Source organism: Myxine glutinosa, unplaced genomic scaffold (genome assembly GCF_964187855.1).
Source record: "Myxine glutinosa unplaced genomic scaffold, kmMyxGlut1.1 SCAFFOLD_1220, whole genome shotgun sequence".
NCBI lineage: Eukaryota > Metazoa > Chordata > Myxini > Myxiniformes > Myxinidae > Myxine > Myxine glutinosa.
In genome coordinates this window covers 42,522-68,044 of record NW_027617315.1, presented here as the reverse complement: position 1 = coordinate 68,044, position 25,523 = coordinate 42,522, and the positions used below count along the sequence as shown (strand labels likewise).

The window sequence follows — 25,523 nt, the reverse complement described above, 5'->3', positions numbered from 1 at the left end:
AGATTTGCTTGCTTTGTTAGTAGAAATAAGTATGATTATGTTTTATCACCTTTTTACGCTCGCCTGAGGAGAGGGTATTGCATTTGAGTCCGTTTGTTTGTCTGTTTGTCCGCACAGAATAAATATGATTTTCTCTGCAACCGTTGGTCCGATTGACAGGAAATTTTCACCATTGGTGCACCTCCTCCTGTATACTTTTTAATGATAATTATGACGTCATAGGTATCGTGGTTCGGTCGCCACCTTGGAAAAAACGAAAAATTTTGCACCTCTATATCTCAAAGTGCTGAATAGAAAAAATTGAGACATGGCTCATTGCAAAGAACTCTCCATAGGGAATAAAATATGTTAACTAGAACGCCACTCAGTAGAGCGCATACTCCCGCCGTGGGTCAAGTTGGAATAGTACGATTTCACAAAAGTTTGAGGGAGTAGTTCAGTGACAAGACAAGACAAGACAACACAAGACAGACACTGCACAGATATATATTTAGAATGTATAGGAGATAATGTTAAAAAAAAAAAAACAAGGCAATTTCACTTACATTTTCGGATTCAGCATCCAATTCTATACAAGTGAGTGTATTTTGAGGCATGTGTGACTTCAAATAAAATTGTAAGCCAGGAAAAACGTGCGTTTCATTCCTTAGGGATACAACATGTAAAACTGGCCCAAACGTGAAAACAAAACTCGCTCATTTTAAGTCGTACAAGCTAATGCGACCACCCATTCTTCTGGGAGGAATCCCGTGCACATGCTTGTCACATTTATAACTCACCTAAGTCTTTATAAGTTCATCAAATACTGACACCGCGATTGACTCGCTGAGGTAAATGTTGATAATGATATCTGTTCTGAGGTAAAAACAAAACAAAACAAAAAAACAGTTTTAAAGCATTATACGTATCAAACGATACATTTTATGAAACGGGGAAACTGAATACACACTTTGGTGGTTTTAAAATGACAGAATGTGTCTTTATTAGAAAAAAAAAAAAATATCTTGACGACGCTGCTAACAAAATACACCGCTCTAATGCATAACCACGAGTTTAAACTACATTTACAACAAATATGAAAACTATTTTCATATCACAATGTTAAATATGGAATATATAGAAGATAATGTTAAAAACAAATGAGCCCTATCTTCCAATGGTAAACAATCCTTCAAAAAATTCCTGGATCCGGAATAATATCCTGATCTTCACCAAAAACGAATCAATTCTTCCTTATCCCAAGGGCAATCATCCCACCAACTCTCATCCAAATCCGTTCAGAACTTTTCCAGATATCTTGTTACACACGCACACACACACACACACACACACACACACACACACACACACACACACGAGATTGAATGCATTACTCCCGCGATGTCATAGGTGCCTCCATTATGACGTCATAATTCGACAAGTACAAAACTTCATTCGATCAAGATGAAATTTCTTGAGCGTCATGTAGGCATAAATTGGAGAGAAAACAAAAATTTTTGACCGGTCACGTGGTTCGGCCGCCATCTTGGAAAAACCGAAAACATTTACACCTCCATCTGAAAGCACTGCATCGAAAAAATTGAGACAGGGCTCATTGTAAAGAACTCTCAATGTGGAATAACATCTGTTAATGATGATGTCATAGGCACCTCCATTATGACATCATAATGTGACAAGTACAAAACTTCATCCGATCAAGATGAAATTTATTGAGCATAATCTAGGAATAAATTGGGGGAAAAAAAAAAATAATGATGACGTTGTCGGTCACGTTGTTCGGCCACCATATTTGTTTAAAAACAAAAGCCTTAAAAACCACTAAAAACACATCCTGACGAGGGTTTGCAATCTCTGTTTGCTCTTTCTTGTTATTTACTTGTTGTGGGGAGTAATATGATTTTTATGCCTCCGCCGACAAAGTCGCTGGAGGCCTTATGTTTTTGGGTTGTCCGTCCGTACGTACGTCCGTATCGGCTAAACCTCGTTTTTCGCAGCAACCATGTGTCCAATTAAGACGACACTTTCAGGGTAAGAGTGACACCCATGCAGAATGTTTTTTATGATAAATGTGACGTCATAGGTCACGTGGTATGGCAGCCATCTTGGATTAAAAGCAAATAATTTAAACATTATTTCTTGGAAACCAATGAATGGAAATTTTTTAAACTTGGCACATTGTCAAGTACTCCCAATGGGGAACAAAAGCATGATAATGATGACATCATAGGTGAAGTGGTATACCAGCCAAAAATGTTTTATATAATTTCTTATCCTAAAAATCTCAAATTGCATTCACATGATCTATGACCCATTTGTATTGAAATATTAAATTTAAGACATAGGTCACATGGTTTGGCAGCCATATTGGATTGAAGGAAAATATGAAATAATGATATCTCTGAAACCGCTCACCCTATCGATGAAAATTTTTACAAATATCATCTAACAGCACTGTTGCATATAGTTTGAAAATGATGATGTCATAGGTCACATGGTTTGGCAGCCGTCTTGGATAGAAAAACGAACCTTATCCGATCAACACGAAACTTGACAAACGTGATCCCCTACCCGTACATGTGCAGAGCGATGGCAGCTACCCTTTGTGGGACTATGCGGAGGCATATTGGCGATAGTCACATTGTTCTAGTTTTTATGTCTTCCACTTAATATTGGTGATTTTGCATCTTAACGTGTAAATGTATACGGTTGAGAATATTTGCTTAATTTGGATTTAAGGTGTAGTTTGTATAAAATTGTGTGTGATGTGGCAGACAGGCTCCTTCCATCATGGGATTTCAGAGGACAAGAGTGAGTCCCAAAGCAATTCTGTTAATGTTAGATACATGGGTAGTGATGTCCAGAAAGCAGTTTTGATGGATGCTACTCATGCATGATATGCTGGGAGAAGAGAACATGGACATAGCATTGACTTGCTGATTGGCTCATACGTGTGTGAGATAACTGGGAGGCTCGCCCATTGGCTAGGAGTGGAGTTATAATGGACTCGTGGGTTGAGAATGAAACTCATCGTGCTGAACATTGGGCTGGCTGGGATGATTGAGCAGAGTTTGATACATTGGAATATTAGAGCCTGGAAAGTTAAGTTTTGGGTCTGCAGTTGAGAGAGTTGTTTTTTCCTCTGAGCTCAGTTAAGTTGATGCAATGGCATATCAGCAGTGAAGCACTGATCATGAGTGAAGATCTCTGAAGCTCCAAACTATTCTCACCATGGCTGAAATCACCAGCGGAGAGAGTCATGGACAAAGTTGCAGAGGAAAGTATTATAGCATTTGAGATGAGATGAGTGTGCGTGGGTGAGCCCAATCCTCATATGAATGTGCTCATCTTCCCCACTCCCAACCTCTTGGTGGCTCATGCTATAAATAAACTTGTGCGTTATTTGAGAGCGAAGCCATATTGTTGTTCCACATCCTTTGACCAATTCCACGCTACCATCTTCCTTCCATGTGTCTGTGAAACTACTTCCATTAGAGCATGCCGCTGTCCCACAGTGGTCTGTGAAGCAACAGATGCTGCTGCTTCTCATGGCCTTCATTGTCCCTGGCTTCTTTGTTATCGCGGCACGGCGGGCCCAGCATCACTGTAGCTCGTTACACCATCTTGACTGCCAACCGTGATTTTATTATTATTATTATTGTTATTATTCATTTGTCGGTGCCAATCTCCAGAGACTGGTACGATGTAGTACACCACATGGCCATGAAGGATATTTATGAGCTTGCTGCAATTTGTCAGCCTGGTACCAGACTTAGAGGTAAATATTATGCCTAGATGAGGTTAAAATAGGGTTAAGGCTGAGTTTATGCGATTTAATTGTGAATTCATTTTTGCTTTTGATATGGGTTTTTTCATAATCTGTAATAGTCATATTTTTCTCATTTGATGTAGTCCTGGTGGTGATCTAGTGTCCACGAGTCTGTTTTCTCTTGTATTACTTTGCTGTCACTTAGTGTCTATAGAAAGTCTACACCCCCTTTCAAAATTTTCACCTGTTGTTGCCTTGTAGCCTGGAATTAAAATGCATTAAATCTGACTTTTTCCACCTTTATTTACACATCATAACCCACAACTTCCAAATGAAAAACAAATTCTACAAATTTCAGAAAATTAATTAAAAACAAAACTAGAATATATTGGTTGGATAAGTGTCCACCCCTGAGTTATAAGTGGTGGAAGCACCTTTGACAGCAATTACAGCTGAGGTCTGTTGGGATTGGTCTCTACCGACTTTACACACCTTGATTGGGAAATATTTGCCCATTCTTATGTACAATACTGTTCAAGCTCAGTCAAGTTGCATGGAGGGCGTTTATGGATAGCAATCTTCAAGTCCATCTTGGTTTCGTCAGCCCACAAAACTCTTTGCCACATGGCTTCAGACTCTCCAGAGTGTTTTTTTACATACCTCAAACGGGACTCAAGGTGGACTTTTTTGAGTAATGGCTGCCTTCTTGCCACCCCACCGTTCAGGCCAGACTTGTGGAGTACTTGGGATATTGTTGTCACATGTGCACCGTAACCAGTCATTGACATAAAGGCCTGATGGCTCTTTCAAAGTTGCAAATGGCCTCTTGGTGGCCTCTCTGATGAGTCTCCTCCTTGCTTGGTCATCCAGTTTGGAGGGGCAGCCTTATCTAGGCAGAGTGTTGGTGGTACCATACTCCTTCCACTTCTTAATAATTGCCCTGAATGTGCTCCTAGGGATATTCAGGACCTTTGAAATATTTTTATACCCATCCCCTTTTCTGTCTTTCCACAACTTTATCCCAGAGGTCTTTTGAAAGCTTCTTGGTGCTCATTGTTGAAATACACTACCTAGCAGAGGAAACCTACAGGAACAACTGATTTTATTCTGAAATTATCAGAATTACGACTATATATATATATGAAAAAAAATTATATATATATTGTTGCGGATATGAGGACTGTATATTTTTTTGATTGTGTGAATTATTATTATTGTTTATTCTGCGCCCCCTGCCTCCGGAGCTGTGTAAAGGTGAAAGGGCATCCCATAATTAGTCCACAAGCATACACGTCAGCCAATAATAGAATACCCCTGTTCGATAGTTATATCTTATTCTGTGTTTTAGGCTGTGTCTTACACAGTAAGGCTGTGTCTCCCATTAATTGAAGTACTCCATTGCACCAGTGAAAGAGAATAGATCCCCTTTCATTCCCATCCCCAAAATCTCCATTTCCTTTCACATCCCCTTTCGTCATTGCCAAGCCTCGATTGCCAATTACCTCCCCTCCAAAACCACCATTGAACATGTGCTCGGGTCGGGGAAGAGGGGCGTGCCCGCCCGTCGTCATCAAGGGCGGAGCCAGAGGGTCGCGTGACCAACCAGGGCCGAGGTGAGCACACCGATGGGCGTGTCCTGAAGGCCGGCGGCTTGATCGCCGGAGGCGCTATAAAGGCGCGCGCGCAAGAAGCGTGGGGTGGTCGGTGGTGAGGAGTGAGTGGACCAAGAGAGAGAAAGAGTGGTTGGATCAAGAAAGAGAAAGAGTGGTTGGACCAAGAGAGAAAGAGTGGTTGGACAGGGAGACGTGCAAGAGTGTTGTTGAGTTGAGGGTTTGGACCAGACGAGTCAGACGAGTCCTGGCAAAGCAAGCGGCGGCCACAGCAGCAACAACACCCAACAGCCGCTTGGGGCCTGGACGGCGGTTTTGAGCAGGGCCGCGAAGGAACGGCGGCTGCTAAACGCGCCGAACGTGCTGCAGGACCCCCTTTGACCTTCCTCTCCCTCCAGCCATCCACCTCCTGCCTTTCCACCCTTCTTGTGTACGTGAGTTTGTTCTGTGTGTCTTGTCCCTGGGTATTTAATTAAGTCTGTATAAGCTAGTATTTGCACTGTGTCACCTGCGTCTTATGTGTTGTAAATAAACGTGACTGCTTTCTTTTTGCTTGTGTGTATAATAAATCCAATTACTCTTCTGTCCGTCTTCTCGTCTTATTCCTTTTCCTCTTTGCATTCGTCGTTTTAGTCTTTTCCAGATTGGGCAGCTGCGGTGCGATACGGCCAAAGTTCTGGGTGAATCGGGTGAGTCGGGGAACAACTGTTCGGTCGCGGAGCCTTCGCTCGGCAAACAACATCCTAAACCGCGATCAGTAACAATATATATATGAAAAAAAAAAAAAATATATATATATATATATATATATATATATATATATATATATGAAAATATATACATATATATGAAAATATATATATATATGAAAATATATATAAATATAAAAAAATATAACCACCTTTAGAGGCCATTTTTCCCCGCAAAGCGGGGGTTGGCCTTTTTCGGGAACCGTGGTTGTTGTTTTTCGGTCCCCTTTTTGAAGCAATGTTTTACGGCCGGATGCCCTTCCTGACGCCAACCCTTTTTGCCGCCGTTAACGACAAACAGGGAATTACCAGTGAACTGGTACTCAATTAGCCGACCTCGGAAGGATGACAGGCTGAGTCAACCCCCCTGGCGTTAATTCAGCGATCGACCGGGATTCAAACCCAGGATCCTTGGATCCTAAGCCGGCACCCTAGCCGCTAGCCCAACACCAGGGTTTCTTTCGGTACTTACTTTTTCCACATGCGAAATTTGCATTTATGTTTATTTAAATTATACAATGGACTACAAAATGTAAATGTTTCATGATATTTGTTGTATTATATCACCTTTATCTATCAATATTGTTGAAATTAAGATCAAATAGCTGCATGTTGAAATATGTTGCAAAAGTCAAAACTTTACATAGGGTGTACTTACTTTTTCACGTGACTGTATATATAGATACGGTATATATTGTTACGTTTGTAGGGGGTAGGGGTACCTTAGACCAGGTAGAGTGCATAAATTAGCATGCCCCGTATGTCATGATGAAGAAGAAGAACCACCATTTAATAAGTAGGGAATTTGTATTAGCCCGGATGTCGTGTAAGGTGTATCTTCGTCCCCATTACGTGGAGTGGGGTATGTTAATTAGCTCAGGGATTATGGGTAATTTATCCCTTGTATGTCGTTACCTCTGTAATTTATTTCCGATGTCCCTTTTGGCACCACACCATGGACACTAGCAGAAATCACGCATTTAAACACCCTAATTAAAAAGCTAACCGGAAGTCATACATCGAGCCCAACCGCTGCCAACCCCGACTGGGGAGGCGCACAGGACGGGCGGGCCGAGGTCCACGCCCAGACGGACAGTGGTTGGTTAGGGTTTTGATTGGCACCAGCCCGGGATAATATGGGACTTGTTGATAGCAGCAGCGAAGGACTTGTAGGGAGTGACTCACTGATTAGCGAAACACCCCAGATGACGTCAGAGCCTGGGTGATAAAAGAACGCGTGAGGGGACATTGTGGGCTTCTTCTTGGCTTGATGCGCTGGCAGACATTGTCGGCTCTTCTTCTTGGCTTTATGCGCTAGCGGACATTCTCTGTTCTCTTCTCCTTGGCTCCTCGATCTGACCGATTTCCTGTTGCGCCTGCTCGTTTTGAACTTTGTTGGTGAACGATCGTATTCTTATCTCTCTCCACATCAACACCCTTCTGGTTCTTCTCTGATTATTATTATTATTTTTTTTGTATACAAGATCGAGGCTCGTGTAAGAGCTAACATTAATCACAAAAAGACAAACTGACACATAAAACATATGATAAAGGGAGTGGGAGACAAGATGGGGAGAGAGAGGGAAGTACACAAGCACAATATTTGAGAGCAGGGACATCGGGAGATCTGTGGGAGGGCTTGGGGGGAGGAGGCATGGGAAGGGGGGAGGGGTGGGAGAAGTATAAAACACAAGGACACTGCAAGGACTTCCAGGAAGGAAGTTGGTATTTCAAAAAAGTGAATCTGGGGTGAAATTAGCGGGGGTAGAAAAGATCAAGGTTTTGGATGGGGGAAGATATGAGATGGTGGTGAACAGCTGTTTTGAAGACCTGGAGGGAGGAGTGGGATTGAAGAGAGTGAGGGAGATTGTTCCAGAGGCAGGAGAAAAGAGGAATGAAGGAGTGAAGGAGAGCAGAGAGTCTTGATTTTGGCAGTTTAACCATAAGAGGGTTGCAGGCAGATCTTGTGCAACCTATAGGAATATTTGGGGGACAGAGCCCAGAGAGAGCCGGGGGAGCAAGGCCGCAGAGGAATCGGTAGAAGACAGAAAGCCCACCAACCTGCCTGCGGTGAGTGAGTGAAAGGGTGGATTTTGGATCTCATCGTGGGTGGCCATGCGCCGATATCTTGCTGGTGGTCGTGAGGAGGAAGAGCCGTGGCTTTCCAAGCAAGAGCGACGGGTAGACGAGCACTGCTGGCTCGCTGCAGTGCGACACTCAGCGAGGCCTGGGTTCCCGCCAACGAACGGGCGGGACAATTTTGACGACCCCTGATGAGACACCCCGGCCAAGTTGAGGTATTTTATCCTTCGTCTGTTTTCAAGTCTGGTTGTGGGGACGTCCCAATTTAGGAATTTAGTTTATCGCGCATTTTCTTTGTACCGGTATTTATTAAAATTAACCTATTATTTTTGTACATTGAAAATCCGTTTTGTTTTGAGTTTTTTTTTCAGGTATGGAGACGTCGAGTGGAAGCCGTTCAGGTCAGCCTCCGGATTCCTCTCTCCCTCTTGCTCCCCCACGCGTATTATCCGCCATTTGATTGAACGCCTCGGAGTAACAGCTCATTTCGTCATCTGTGCTACCCTATGGTGTTCACCACACAAGGTAGTCACGTGACAATATATATATATATATATATTACTCTTGACAACTGTTCGGTCGCGGAGCCTTCGCTCGGCAAACAACATCCTAAACCGCGATCAGTAACAATATATATATGAAAAAATAAATAAATAAATAAATATATATATATATATATATATATATGAAAATATATACATATATATGAAAATATATATATATATGAAAATATATATAAATATAAAAAAAATGTATGTATATATGTATATGTATATATATATATATATGTATATATATATATATGTATATACATATATATATATATATATATATATATATATATATACATATACATATATATATATATACATATATATATATATATATATATACATATACATATACAGTATATATATACATATACATATATACATATATATATATATATATATATATATATATACATATACATATATACATATATATATATATATGTATATATATATATGTATATATGTATATGTATGTATATATGTATATATATATATATGTATATATATATGTATATATATATATGTATATGTATATATATATATATATGTATATATGTATATGTATATATATATATATGTATATATGTATATGTATATATATATATATGTATATATATATATATGTATATATGTATATGTATATATATACTGTATATGTATATGTATATATATATATATATATATGTATATATATATATATGTATATGTATATATATATATATATATATATATATATATGTATATATATATATGTATATGTACAGTATATATATATATGTACAGTATATATATACACAAAGAATTAAGTTAAGCACCCCTACACAACGAATTAAGGTAAGCACCCCCTAATATATATTCTTTGTGTATATGTATACATTGGCATATATTCTAAGGTATGTGAGATCAAATAATGATTGGTATGACATTAGCAATTATCCATTGATGAAATTGAGTGATCAAAGTGAAAAAAAGTGATTGGTTGAGTCAGTGATCCGATCACGTGGGTCCTACACACGTTATTGACGCAAAGATCGCTAGAGGTCTTCTCAGAACAATGACTGTACGTTAGAAAACATAAACGTCATCCACACTGTCCGTGATGGACCTATAGATAGCTCCATACTTAAATTGAGGTGAAAATATGCCTAAAATTCCCAAAAAATTTCACCTTAAATTATTCAGAATAAAATATTGAAAACGGCATGATTGTTATGTTTTTATGTGACCATAATATCACTTCTCCAGAAAATATAGCAATATCATGGGTATATTACACTGTTTTGACGACAACAAACTTGTAATGTGCGAGGTTGTAAAAAAACGGGGGGGGTGCTTAACTTAATTCTTTGTGTATATATATATATATATATATATATATATATATATATATATATATATATATATATATATATATACGTATATGTATATATATATATATATATATATATATATGGCAGTGGAGGAGTGCTATGGAGACCAGTTACTTGTCAGATTCATGCTATATAAAGGGATTTTCAAGAAGAACATGTTGATGCAGTATTGCTTGAGTTTTGGTATAAACAATCAGTTAACACACCATGTGCTCCGATATTTCGTTGTGTTGCCAAAAAGATTTCATGTAAACTGTATTACGCAACATTGTTTTGTATTTTTTTTAAATTGCCGTTTGTTTATTAATTTTAATATTTACAATAGGTTCTTCTTTCGAATGTAGCATGTAGCTGTGGGTACCATCATTTATTGGGGCGTGTCTGTGCCGCTGATGCAGTGACCCCTGTAGATTAAAGGAGAAATTAGGAATTTAGCTATGGTGCTGGTGATAGCTCATGTACTCTTCGCGAAGGACACCATGGGATACTTAACGTCCATCCGAGGAACGGCACACACATTGATGAATGATACTGCTTGTGAAGCACCAGGATGGCTGTTTATAGCTGGTTCGGAATTCAAATCCAGGCTAGACAGCTCAGAGGTGAGTGTGTGAACTTGTCGGCCTTCTTGACAGCCCCAGGTCGGCATTGATAGTGCAATAAAAGGATTGCAATGAAACAAATTTCTGACGGGGAATGTGGGGTGTAGGGAGGGAGAAAAGAAAAGGCCAAATTGAGTCTTGTTACCCCCCTACATAAACCGCGTCCCCTACATTTGTTTGTATCCTATTAAAGTTTATTCCATTCATTGTATTTGTATTGGAATGTCACGGATATTGCTAATTTTAATCACAAAGCGACATTAGCAAAAACGGACATGAGTTATTTGCTCGCAGCGGGTAAACAACTTTGTCGAAATATGTAAAAACTTTTTTGCGAAATGTTTTTCGAACGCTATATTTAGACATTCTTGGGATTCTCCAAGTGTTTTGGGGGGATGCGGTCGTGGGCGGGGGGGAGGGGGGGGGTTGGTTAGAGGTGGCATTTTGTTCTTTAATTTTGTATCTCCAACTTCTGCTTGCGCCTCATATTATGGTAGGCAATAGATGTTTGTTTATTCACAAAATGTCAGCCTACTTTCACCAGTCACGAATTTCTAGGAAGGCAAGGTCAAAAGTGTAGTTTCAGGTTCCAAGGCAGAAAACACGCTGGATGCGAATAAGGGGAAGAATGATTAATAATTGAAAGGAACCTTAACTTGAGCTTGATGCTCGTTTTCGATGCCAACTCTCCTCTTCGCACAGCCGAGCCGTTAGCAATAACAAAGCGGTAAAGGACATCTGGCACGCCACTCGAAATAAACCCGAATTCGGTTTACAATATGAAACGTGAAGTCATGTCATGGCTCGCTCCGCCGCTTTCGCCTTTGTGGAGGGGCGGAGGGGGGGGGGGGGGGGCAGGCAAGGCAGCCCTCGGGGCGATAAATCCTCGGGATGCGAACAAGCTGATGCGACGGATCCATGCGCGCTGCGCTCACTTTGTATTCGTCTCCAACTCGATAAAATCGTCTCGAATGAACCAAACTCTCGGCTACTTGTCCTGACACGTACCTGGTAATATTAGATGCCGTGATTTATTTATTTAATTATATATACTCCACGTAATACCATGTATATTTATTTATGATGTAATTGGGCTCGTTCAACTTGCAGGCGTTATTGAAGGGTTGTTGATTTTTCATTGGTTTCGGTGTGCACTCCGGAGTGCAGCCCCGATCTTGATAAATAACGACGATTTAAGTGTAATGAAAACGTGAGGTCGCAAGGCGCTCTGGCGCTGGCCGTTCGTTGGCTCCTCCCCCGGCCCCGCCCCCAGCGCGCCGCGGACCCGCCCACCCAGCTCGGTGATTCACGGGGGAGGCCGCTGTGTTTGCACGGGCGAGCAGGACATATCCTGGTTTATTTGATCGCGAGGCACGACGTGTGTACGTACGGTCCATGCTGTTAACGTGCGCACCCGAACATGGCCGCATCGCGGGTACGTGCGGAGGCCGACGCTCTTTACCTTTGATTTTCCTTTCCTCGCAGATATACATATTATACATATAACATATCAACGTAACTAGGTTATTGTTGGAACGTCTTGTCGACGTCGTTAAAGTCGGTTCCCGCGCCCAACCCACGTAACCCAGCGACGAGTCGGTGGATACCTGCGCCGGAACGGGTGGACCCTTTTACGCGCGAAGTTTGCTCCGAATTCCGAAGGTTGTTTGCTTGTTTGTCCTGCTGGCGATTGCCGCTTGTTTTGCTCCCTGGCTTGTCCGGACACGCTGCCTCGTGCCCTTGAGTCAGCTCTTTCGTCCGCAAAAGGCGAGTCGCAGATGCCACTTCCAATACGCGGTGTTTTCGCCCACGTCTTCTTCTTCTTCATCCTCTGCCACCGCAACAGGTATACGAATACAGTGTTGTTTGTAAGATTAAAACTTGTACGTTTTGCCGCTAGTTTGTTGAAATAAGAGTCAATCGTGGATACAGGAAGCCGATACGCTAATCTAAAACATTTATTCAAACAAATAAGTAATTATCTCTGGACGTTTTATGTTGGTGTTCCTCTTGGGATGTTCCAAACGATGTGCAATGTGACATTTGATTATAATTTTCAATTCGCCATAATCATTGGGAATATAACATTATTTGGACTGAGTGCAAGCCGAGCCCCAAAATCCACACCACCTTGCAGGTGAGAGTGGTCCGAGGTTTTTTTTTTTTGTAAAGTTTGCCTCATTTAGTTTTATAATCCGATATTTCTTACCTGCGGTTTTAAAAATAGTTTAAAACACGTTTTGATTTTTTATTTAAACAAAACTGAAATCACTAAATAACCTAGGGGCACAAATGCCTGGATATCTATGAAATTGAAACCCTTTGGGATGATCCTGATGGCTTTGTCAATATTACCTGGTGTTGATAGCAGCGACTTGGCTCCGACAGCAGTTTTAGTGTTGTTACACTTTGGGACCATGCCTACTGTGCCTATTGTTCACATTCTATAAACACCCCCTTGATTTGGGTACAAACAACACTGGGCAGCTTCCTCTTCTTCTCCCTCCCCCCAACCCCCGCCTTATTCAGTTCCTCCTCGCTCCCGCCCTTCTTTCTACTCCCCTTCTCCCACCCTCACGTCTTCCCTCTGGCTTTCCAGGCACGAGGCCTTAGGGAGCCCTTTGTGAAAACCGCGTGCCTTTGTGTCTCCCTGTCATCATTCAGCTCATTAATGACCCCTTTGCTAGGCTTTTGCAGGAACCTTGATGCTGCTCAGCATACATGCTTGGCTGGGCTCGGGTACGGAGGTAATGCCAAAGTATGGGCACGTGAACTCTGTTGCACCGGCCTTTACATAATTTTTCCTTGTTGCTACTTTTTCTCCAAGCACTGACTTTTTTCCATGGAAGCAAACAGTCCCACAATTGTCTGACAAAATAACTCCCCTCCGCCTCCCTCTCAGGTTTCTGTAGGGTGCATGCAGTCCAACATCAGCCCACTTCTAGTCAAACTTCCAGAATCACTGCTCATCTCCACTCATTTGCTCTTCTTTTCCCACCTGTGGATCCAACTTTCACATTCTCTTCAATCTCATCCTTCCCTCTATGTCTTCAAGACAGATGTTCACCACCATCTCAGATCCAAATGCTCAAAATTCCCCCATGATCCCCAAACCATGATCTTTTCTACCTTTGCTCACTCCCTCGTCCCTCAATCCCACCTCCCTCCAAATCTGCAGCTTTTCCTTTCTCAGAGTTGTCTTCTATATCCATCCTATCCACCCCCGTGAGTCTTCCCCTGTCTTCCTTCTTTCCCACATCCCTTATTTGTCCAAGTCTCCCTCTATTTTGTTCCTCGGCCCTGTTGTTGGTGTTTCTCCCTCTCTCCACTGTTCCTTCTGTTCTGTTGTTCCTGATCTGTTCAGTGCTCTAGCTCTTCCACAAGCCTTGACTCTGTATCCCCCAAAAATGATAATAATTGGAACACAGCTATGTTTACTACTTGGGCCTCTCTCCCTTCCCTGCCTTCATATAATTCTTCAATCTCGCCCTCCATCCAAATCTGGTGCATGTATTTTGAGTCGTGCAATTTCAATATTTTTTAAACTCACTGTAGTTATTCCTACCTTCATTTTAATGTACCTTCACAATTTAAGTTTTGTTCAAATAAAAACTGAATTTTTTTTTGTTTGTTTGTTTTAAGAGAGAAATGCTGAATAATTACACATCCATTTATTATGACCGAATCGCGTAATGATGCATTGTGGCGAATATTTTCACATCAGGATCCAATATGTAAGTAACAATCTCAATACTGGGTATGTCCATCTCCAGCAGCAATCATGACACTGCACCATCATCGCATTGACCGTATGAGCACTCAAATCTGAGCCTGCAGAATGACATTCCATGTCGGAATCGGCTCCTGTTCCAGGGTCTGTGGCTGTCTTGGCAAGGTTCGAACGTGATGAGATGACCAATGACATTCCAGGGATGTTAAATAGGATTTTAAACTTGCAAGGTGACAGGCCAAGGTGTTATGACATTGTTCGAATGTTTCTTGTTCGAATGGCCCTGTGAGGAGGAGCATTATCGTGCAAAAAGGTGATTCCTGGACCATGTTGTTGAAGTGTCGGCAACACGTGTTTATGTAAGATCTCGTTAACGTATGCATCTGCCATCAGATTGGCATGGATACGGATCAAGTTGGTGTGAATGGTTTCAGCAATACCACCCCACAACATGACACTTCTACAGCCAAAACTTTCGGTTTCCTGGACACAGATTGGGGTATGTCACCCATTGCGTCTACTGTAGGCCCGTGCATGGTCATCATGTCTTTCAAGGAAAAACCTGGAGTAATCACAGAGAAACCTGGATTTGTCACCGAACATAACTGCCCATTGCCTCCGTGCTGACCTGACCACCCACCGCACATGTGTTTGGGTGTATCACGGTGCACATGTTTTGGATTCTGAACAGGATGACAAGCATGGATCCCTGCATCATAGAGACACCTCAAGACGGCGTTAACACTTATCCTGAGAGATCAAGGGTGTGTGTTTGTAGTAATCTGGGCCGTTTTGAAACCAATTGTGTCGATGGATCGTGTGAATGTAATCGGTCATTATCCTGGGACGTCCACTTCTTGGCATATCTCTTGTTGATCCAGTGGCTAATGTCTTCTGAGGTCATGAACAGTTCTCCATCCTCACATTAGAGAGCCTTGCAACATGACTAATGGAACACCCTGCTTGATTCCTCTTTCTTTTTTTTTGACAGATGTGCCATTGTAATGGATTGTTAAATAATATAATCATTATGTTTTTTTGGATGATCCATTCGCTGGTGTCTCAGAAAGACCGTTTCAAATTTGCTTAGAATCCTTTTGTCACCTATAAAACTTAAGGTTGCATGAGTTTCACATCCTGAACAGTCGACTCTTGCTTGACTGCATTTTCATTGTTGTTGAGCAGCACCACAGCAAGGATTACATCTTGTAGTTTACATTTGCCTTCTCAGTAGTAGTCATGGTTCATGTTTGTAATTTATCCAGGGTGTGGTCAGTACCTCTCCTCGATACGGTGGCGATATTTAACCTCCACCAACCAATCCTAGCAAACGGGACACCAGACTTTTGATATGCCTCCGATTGACAGCGGTTTACAGTGTTCCGGCCCAGGCTGAACAGCCCAAGGGTAAAGGCAAATGCCCCTGCAACATCCTGTTGGATCTTATTTTATGTGACCATTAGCAAATTTCCCTTTGACGTCTGTGGAGGCAGGCCATGTCTTGTCCATGATTGGCCGAAATACCCACTTGATCTTGCACATGTAACAGTGATCATGATGTATATGGCTGCCTACACAGATGTGTATCAGAGATTTGGCTAAGTTGCGTTTTCTGCTCGTCACCAATGCCAATTTTATTTTTCACAGAAGGATGTAAATTTAAAAGTTCAACTGTGGTCGGATCAACTAATTCTGTTTTGAAATTTGCCCTTTATAGTCCGGCAGCTAAGTTAAATATAGCATAACAATTGTGCATTTTGTGAGGAAAGCACCAAATTTGGCACACTTGTAGACTAACATATTATGAAAAGATCTGGATATTGGGCCATCTCAGATTCAGAGATTTGATTTTTGCAAGATTTGCAGATTTTGCATATTTGCAAGCTGAGATTGCAACGCCAGGGACGGCCGACTCCTTCCTGCGAGCTGCCCACGTCACCCGCACAAGAAGAGCTCATCAAATCACTGCAGCGGCACTGCACATCCTGCAACACCGTACGTATGAACGCCACTGTATGACATATGCTGATGATGCAGAAGACCTGCCTGAGTTCGAAGACTGGTGTCACCAGAGAGGAGAAGACATTCCCAACTTTCAGTACTGGGCAACTGTGCTGGAACTAGAGATGTTGGTACTGGTCTACGTGCATTCTCTGCGGCAGGCTTCATTCACGATGTACCTTGATGCCCTGACGGAACTGGTCCCATGGTTCCATGCCTTTGACCACACACACTATGCCAGGTGGGTCCCTGTTCACCTGAGGGACATGGTTGCACTCCCAATGAAGCACCCAGATGTAGCCAGATAATTCAGGGCTGGCAACTTCACTGTACAGAAGACGAAGAAGGTGTTCTCTTCGATCCCAATCGAATCGAAATCTTGCAAAAATCAAATCTCTGAATCTGAGATGGCCCAATATCCAGATCTTTTCATAATATGATAGTCTACTAGTGTGCCAAATTTGGTGCTTTCCTCACAAAATACACAATTGTTATGCTAAGTTGCCCCACTATTACTGTAATCCGCTGAGTGAATTAAAACCGGAAATCATTTCTTACAATAAAACACACCAATTAATGTCTTGGGATTCATAATAAAAGGAAATTAATAACAAAAGGCACCCTTAGGACACTGCATGGTGGCTTGTTCTGTCAATAGTATTGTATATAATAAGATCAAGACTGACGGGGAAATTTCTGGGTTTCATTGAAGATTTCTCCCCTCTGAATCAATCCTAACAAATGAACTAATAAATTGGTAGTAGGTGAAAATGAAAATGTCACAGAACTTTCATCAAATTTTGATCTGTTTTGCATAGTTTGGGTTGTAAAGCTCATGGAGTGTAATATGCTGTCTGTGGTGCCTCTGGTACTATGCCAGGGCAATTTCAGGATTGGCTTTCAAAGCAAATGCAGTTTGTATTGGAATTATCAGAAACATCTTAGCTTATGTGAAACGTGGTAACGATGCATGCTAGACGTCAGCTCAAGGGGTCGTGCTGTGTTCGGCAAAATTATTATTAGGGAGATGGAGTGTCTGGGGCGAACAGTGACCAGGAATGGTAAGTTGGAGGCAGAGGTGCGGAGGAGGATTCAGATGGGTGTGAATGCTTGGAGGAGGGTGGAGGGATTAATGGCAGACAAATATATCAAGTAAATTGAAAGGGAAGGCTCTGATGTCATGTGTAATGCCGACTTTACCTTTACGGTCTGGAGACGGTGACACTGCCAGAGAGACAACAACAGAGGCTACAGGCTTGCAAGAACAACTGGGTCAGGAGGATTGCAGGAGTGAAGAGGGTGGATAGGAGGATGGATGAACTGAGGGAGGAGTTTGGTGTACAGATGAGTTTGATGGGGAGATTGGTAAAAAAAATGCTGGCCGAAATGGGCTGGGCACTTGGTGCGAATGGCGGAAGAGAGAATGGCAAAGAGAGCAAATAGGTTGAGGGAGCAAGGTAGAACGAAAAAGGTAGACCGTGGATTGTGTGAAGAGGGACATCAATAAGGTGGGGGTGGTTGGAGAGTGCTGAGAGTTGGCTGAGGACACAGGGGAGTGGAGGGTCGTGGTTGAGGTAGGGTACAAACTTGGTGCCATTGGACCTCACTCCTTATAAAGGGAAGAAGAGGAGGAGGAGAAGAAGAAAGATTACAGGTGGAATACAGTCAATTTGTTTTAGTATTTGCTATTATTTTTCTTTTTTTTGACAGTTGGTGGGATTTTACACCCATTGCATCATGGTAAATTTCTCCCATTGGCAAGAAACCAAGTAATTATCTTTGCTGTGTTTCCAGCCTTCTTTCAGGAAACCTAAATAGCTTCAATGTTGGCCTAGCAACAAGTGTTGCCATTACCCCATTTCTTCAGTGATATTAAATAGATTACTCTGGCGAGAGGCATTTTTACTGTAACACAAATTTAGTGATGACACCGGAAAAGGTTGAGTAAGGTAAAAGACACTGCACAGCGGCTGCACAATACTGATCTGAGCCACCAAACTGACAGTTATACACCACATTATATTGTGGTGGGAAGTTCTGTAACAACGTTTTTCCAATCAGCAATGGCTGTGCAATTGTCGTGTTACGAAACAATCCTTTGCGCAATTGCACAGGTTTATATAACCTTTCATTTGTTTGAGTCGATCGACACACCAACTCTGCAAGAGTGTGGAATTGAAAAAAAAAAAAGGATTAGATATCCCAACTGTAAAACTAAGTAACTGTTGAGTGTAGCATCGTGTTGGGGAAGTTTGTCAAATGCAGAACTGTTATACGAGTATTGGTAACCTGACTTGTTATATGCAGAGTTCAGATATGGGTGTGAGTTTTACAAGTGTGATTTACAGGGTAAGTTCTTTCTTAGCTTTGATCATTCTAATAACTTTTGAGGTGTTACAGTTCCAAAAGCAAACTCGTCGGGTAACGCCCCTAAAAATGGCGATGGTCATGATGTCATCTGCGTGACGTAATCAAAGGCAAGGTTGTGTCAGCATGCAATGGATAATGGCCGTACAACTTGCTTCACACCCGGCAAAAAGTGAATTTAGTGAAGATTTTTCTGATCAAGAATCCTCTGATAGTCAAAATCATTATAAAAACTACCCACAGCAAAAAGATTACCGCGATGACGTAGCTGGTCACGTGGGTAATACTATCACCGTTTTGGGGGGGGGGGGGGGGGGGGGCAATCAAGCATAAAATGACACCCAAAAACATTAATATCTTCCTTCCAAGATATTTATTCAAAAAAAGAACGATTAAGTGCTGAGTGAGGCAATACCTGTGAATTAAACCAAACATGATTTTCTGTCTGTGGCCCTTTAAAGGTATTTTCCATATTTATTGTTGTCGTTTATTTCTTCCCAGCTCATTTGATTTGGCAGGTCACTCAAAGGCAGTATGTAACATGCAGAGTAGGTGGCTAATTTTCTTCATCTGAGCATTGCATGTTCTTTTGTGACATATCAGTCATTAACATACACGGGTGAGTCATGACTTTGTAGGTGTTTATATATTGCTCCGAGAGACGACCTGGAATCGGGCCAAGCCAGATGACGAGGACAGCTTGGTTAACATTTATTTAATGATCAGCTACATGTGCTAGGTATGAGGACTACCCTGGCTTTACTTTGCACAGGTCCATTGGTGATTATTTACATATATCGTACAAAAAGTTACACAATTATATAAAATTTTGCACACAATTGTATAAAACCACAATGCTATCTCTCTTAATATGACTGACCAGATGCTACAGCAACTAGAGTTAATAGAACACCTTCTCCTGCACTGTTCCTGAGAAACAAAAACAAAATAAATATTTTAAAGGTTGTAGTAAAAAAAACAATTCAATGTTTACCACCGTTAATGCACCGTCTTTTACACCACCTTATTGAATTAACACTGGTTATTCCTGCCTGTTGTTTGTGTCCTTTATGATGTCGCTAAAAACAGTAAGTTTCCTGGTTGGAATAATTTTTCAATATCGTTTGACTGCCAGGCAGGTGGACAGAGTGAAAATATTATCTTTCTCCCTCTCTCCTCTCCTCTTTCTCTGCGCATGAGCAATCGGGACGAATTTTGAACCAAAGTACTTTTAAACGGCAGGTTTGTTTTCTGAATTGTGTTCAAAATATATTTGTAGACAGATAGACAGAAGTTAACCATTTGCTTAACCCCTCTTTTCTTGTCAGGTGCATGGGGTAAAAATGTCCAAGTCTAAACAGCTGACCCCCTTTGTTGCTACTTTCCCCCAAAATAGTCAAACTTGTGATGAAGCAAATTCTTCATTACCAGTCCGTTGATTGAGATTTGAAGCTTTTTTTTTGTAAACTTGTTTTAAATTATTCATCTTCATCCTGCATTGAACCACTGAATTGTTGATGCCTCGCAATTTCATTTCTTGAGACTCAGCTTCGTGATTATAATTGACGATGCCATGGACTGGTAAAACCACAGCTTGACTAGGGCCTGCACATGAGACTACTCCAAAAACTAGTGCTACATGCTATCCTTGCCATCGCTCTGCGCCATGCCTTTCTTGTCCAAGGGCAAGCGTTATGATGAGCACGGCGATGCCGTGCTTGAACGCCCTCAAAGTCTCGCTCAACTACTTATTAACCTGGATCTTGCAAACAGCCGCTCCTGGGCTTGCCCTGCCCAACCTCTCCCCCTCACTGCCCCACCAGTGTTTAAAGCACATATAAAGGTTCATGAGTGGCCAGCATATAACAGGAACTATTGGCCATTTTAGCGCAATGCAATGTTGAGTATTTTAGGTTTTCTATATGAAGTTAAGGAAAAGTAAAGAACAAAAGAAAGCTCTTAACTCTGAAAAATTGTACCACTGTAGGTATACAATGGTGAGCTGAAATAGGTCAAAAGTTGTCCCCCTATTTTGCTAGTCTGCTTGCTGTTCTAATAAAATTCTGAAGAAATTACAAGGAGCTTGTTTGTAGGAAGCAAATGAAACTTGTTAAAATGTTTGTTTCATGGCTGCTCATGTCTTCCATACAGTGCCAAGCCTGAGAGGGCGCTCGTCAAGGAAACGATGGTCTCGCCCTATTGGAGTTGAGGCACGTCTCTCCCGAGAATCACGTGGCTCTGGAGAGGAGACAGAGGTCAAAGATAACAATATCATGGTAGGCCTCAATCAAGACGATGGATTCCTGAAGTGGAGTCATTTGGGGTCACCTACATATTATGTAACCAGAAGTGGAATGCTTGGCCGTTTTTCACCTCGCTCTTTTACCCTCATTTGTCTCCACTCTTCCCACCCACCCCACGACCAACATCTTTGCCTTTTCTCCCAGTTTTCCCGAATGAGTAGGTAATATGTGGACAGCCCTTTTTAGGACCTATAGTTTGTCCTGGAAGAGGTGCTTTTTATATTGCTATCCACCTGGTGAAGACACAATTCATAGCATTTTCAAGTTGGTTTATGGTATTAAAGCACTACAGTTTTCCAGAGCAACATGTGGAAATTAGTGAAAAATCAGCTGCAGTGCGTTTATGGGTTGAGCTTGAAAGTACGTACTATTTCAATGTGTGTACATCTAACAACGTGAGTGTCTGTTGAGTATGTCCTACAACGTGAGTACGTCTGTTAAGTACATCCTATAACATTGTTGTAAAGGCACTTTTGACATGTACACATGGCCAACCACTTTAAATCCTGAAATTACAACAGTATCAATTTAGTGAATTATTTAGCTTCAACAAAGATTGTACTCCACTTCAAATTTTCCTTTAATACCCAACTGTATGTTGGATAAACAACTAGTATCTACTAAATGAAAGCTCGTCACACAGTTTTTGTACGATCATGAGTCATGAATTGTATTTTGTATGGTGTTGTCAGTGGGGGTCAATTTATTACATATGCATGGAGGTGGGGTTGTACTACATCGAAAAATAAAAGGATAACGATAGAATAGGAAAAATAAAGGAAAGTTTGGGATTGTGAAAGAATTGGGAGAAAAGGGAAAGTCGTTTTGAAGGAGATGGAGGAGGAGGGGTTAGATAGAGAGTGAGCAGGCCTTTTGCTATAATTGCGTATGTAAGTTTGGAAATTGTAAGGCTTCATGAAAGGCTGAGAATATTAAATTGAATGTTATATTTTGAATATGAATCGGAACATGAATTGGAAAACAAGCCTGCTATATAGCAGTACTTTGTCTCTGAAATCCTCCCGATCTCACATGCACAGAGAGCAATGAGATTTGTTTTTGTTTTTTTTACTCTGTCTACCTGTCTTGCAGTCAAATAAAATTGAAAATCATTCCAAAAAGGAAACTTACTGTCATTAAGGATGTCATAAAGGGCACAAACAACAGGCATGAATAACTAATGTAACATGTTAGATAGGGTGGTGTAATAGACACTGTAAAACGGCGCTAAATTCTGGAATTAATTTATTTATACGACTTTTACAATCTTCATTTTATTTAAATTTAATTATATATTTGAACACTGCAGAACACAAATCACCTTCTCACTTTCAAAACCTTCTGTTTAGCAGTACTTGGACATGTTAAATAGGGTTGTGTATAAGACTGCTTTAGTGGTGCTAAACTTCCGGAATTTCCTTTTCACAGTCTTTAATATCACTATTCTATTTAAATTGAAGTTTATACTTGAAAACGATGTGGCGTAACATGTTATATGAACTCTCTGGTTTTTTTTTGTTTTGTTTTTTTGTTGTTTTTTTGCGGCGTGCAGAGCTTTTTGAAGTGACTTGTAAATTTAGGGTGTCGAATACGTATTCCTTTCTTTGTGCATTACTGCAACATTGTTTACTGCATTCCAGCAGCATAGGTTTTGATTTTTAAAATTTCATTTGAAATTGAAAAACTATATCCCCTTATTTTTGCCTGTGCTGTGAGTGCATTTTAATTAGTGTTGTAATGGTGTGAGAGATCTCATTTTTTTGAAATGTTTCTAGGAATCACAGGGCACAGAGCAGCCGGAGGTGGCAACTGTCCCTCAGCCGCCCACAAAAGAACTATCACCAGTTGAGTCCCTGGAGGGAAACAGTGGTGCAGAGGATGATGTTGGAATGGAAGAGACTGCCTTCTTGGAAAGACTCTACGCCTTCATGAGAGATCGTGGCACTCCGATAGAACGTCTGCCCCATCTTGGCTTCAAACAAAGTACAAACACCCGCTCAGAAAAATTCATTTTTGCTGGTGCTTTCCTCTCCGTTGTTTTAACATTAGGAACATTAGAGAAATTCAGTGACTTGCTATGCCATCTTGTCTTGGATCATCTTGTCATCATCAAGAGTCCACTCTTGGATCTTCATATAGATATTTCCAGAGATCCTTACAAATACAGTGCATTCAGAAAGTATTCAAACCCCTTCACTTTTTTCACATTTTGTTATGTTGCAGCCTTATGCTGAAATCATTTAAATTCATTTTTTCCCTCATCAATCTACACTCAATACCCCATAATGACAGAGAAAACAGGATTTTTAGACAAGTTTTGCAAATTTATTAAAAAGAAAAAACTGAAATATCACATTGACATAAGTATTCAGACCCTTTGCTATGACACTTGAAATTTAGCTCAGGTGCCTCCAATTTCTCTTGATCATCTTTGAGATGTTTCTACACCTTGATTGGAGTCCACCTGTGGTAAATTCAATTGATTGGACATGATTTGGAAAGACACACACCTGTCGATATAAGGTCTCACAGCTGACAATGCATATCAGAGCAAAAACCAAGCCATGAGGTCGAAGGAACTGCCTGCAGAGCTCAGAGACAGGATTGTGTCGAGGCACAGATCTGGGAAAGCCTACAAAAAAATTTCTGCTGCATTGAAGGTTCCCAAGAGCAGAGTGGCCTCCATAATTATTAAATGGAAGAAGTTTGGAACAACCAGTACTCTTCCGAGAGCTGGCCGCCCGGCCAAACTGAGCAATCGGGGGAGAAGGGCCTTGGTAAGAGAGGTGACCAAGAACCCGATGGTCACTCTGGCTGAGCTCCAGAGATCCTGTGTGGAGATGGGAGAAACTTCCAGAAGGACAACCATCACTACAACACTCCACCGATCTGGGCTTTCTGGCAGAGTGGCCAGACGGAAGCCAAACAGTTCAATCTTGGTTTCATCAGACCACAGAATCTTGTTTCTCACAGTCTGAGAGTCCTTTAGGTGCTTTTTTGCAAACTCCTAGCGGGCTTTCATGTGTCTTTCACTGAGGAGAGGCTTCCCTCTGGCCACTCTGCCATAAAGCCCAGATCGGTGGAGTGTTGCAGTGATAGTTGTCATTCTGGAGGTTTCTCCCATCTCCACACAGCATCTCTGGAGCTCAGTCAGAGTGACCATCGGGTTCTTGGTCACCTATCATAACTTTTGGTCACCTATCTTGGTCACCTATCATAAATCATAACAACTTCTTCCTCTGTGTTGAAGTTCAGTCCCCCTACAAATAACTTGGTACTTTTGTCGCCATCCCGAGCTGGGGGGGTGTTATTTCCCCTGCGGTGCTCTTTACCCACCCTCGGGTTACCATAAATTTGCCCCCCGGCCAAATCATTCCCGATAATCACAGATACTCCCTCTACAGGAAGCGTGGCTTGTAAACCGACGGTGACCGGTCCTGACACCAAATCGGATTCCAAATGGATAACATGAAGTGGGGCACTAACACAGCCACCGATCCCTTGTAACCGAACCCTATCACCAGTTGCGGTACTCTTTGACAATGGCAAAATGCCTTCAGGCATTAAGGATTGATGGGCTCCTGTGTCCCTCAATACCCTAACAGGTCTTGGGTTAGTCAAGTCTCCCTCGAGTGAGACCAACCCCTCATAAATAAATGGTTGGTAACTCTTCTGTGGGCAATTTCTTACGCTTGCCATCGCATTCGGAGTTGTAATAGTCGGACTCCGCTCTGGGTTTTCCCTTTTCATGAGGTAACAACTGGACATCAAGTGTCCAGGTTTCTTGCAAAAAGCACAAGTAGGTCCGGAGGAAAAACTCGTGGTCTGCCTCGGGCCCCCCGAAAAATAAGTTTGTCCTGGGCCCGTCGCCCTCTGATTTCGAACAGTTCGGGTATCAGCGTTGTCCCCATAATCATCTCGAGGCCGCCGCCATGTATTGTCGTTCTCCGCACCTGCTGTTCCACAACTCCCCTGCGGAAATCTAGGCGAGGAGTTAGGTTCGTGGACCCCTATCCGGTGTGTTAAGGCATAATCATCTGCCATGGTCGCTGCGTCCCACAACTTCGGTACTTTCTTTTCCTGCAGGTACACTTTGATGTCCTCGTGGACACACTGTTGAAATTCCTCCACCAGGATCAAGTCACGCAATGCTTCGAAGTCGTTCCCGACTCCTTTTGACTCACACCACCGATCAAACATGTTTTCTTTCACTCTGGCAAACTCCACATGGGTCTCACTCTCCCTCTTCCTGGCATTCCTGAATTTTTGCCGGTAAGCTTCAGGAACCAACTCATAGGCTTTGAGGATGTGCTTCTTCAATACCTCATAATCTGCACATTGGTCCATTGGTAGTGCCGAATAAATCTCTTGAGCTTTACCCACCAGCAC

At 41.7% G+C, this 25,523-nt stretch overlaps 1 protein-coding gene across 5 annotated transcripts in view; it reads left to right on the top strand.

The window, feature by feature from the left end:
• LOC137424158 (uncharacterized) overlaps positions 1-25,523 on the top strand; it is an 83,357-nt gene that overhangs the window by 36,631 nt on the left and 21,203 nt on the right. For 2 of the 5 annotated variants that reach the window (XM_078769115.1, XM_078769114.1), the window contains 2 exons: positions 20,983-21,107; positions 22,910-23,117. In XM_078769115.1, the coding sequence (XP_078625241.1) occupies positions 20,983-21,107; positions 22,910-23,117 (333 nt within the window). Of the gene's footprint in view, positions 1-12,015; positions 12,580-16,541; positions 16,706-20,982; positions 21,108-22,909; positions 23,118-25,523 lie in introns of those variants that run through there. The other 3 variants (XM_078769116.1, XM_078769118.1, XM_078769117.1) reach the window with 3 other exon arrangements.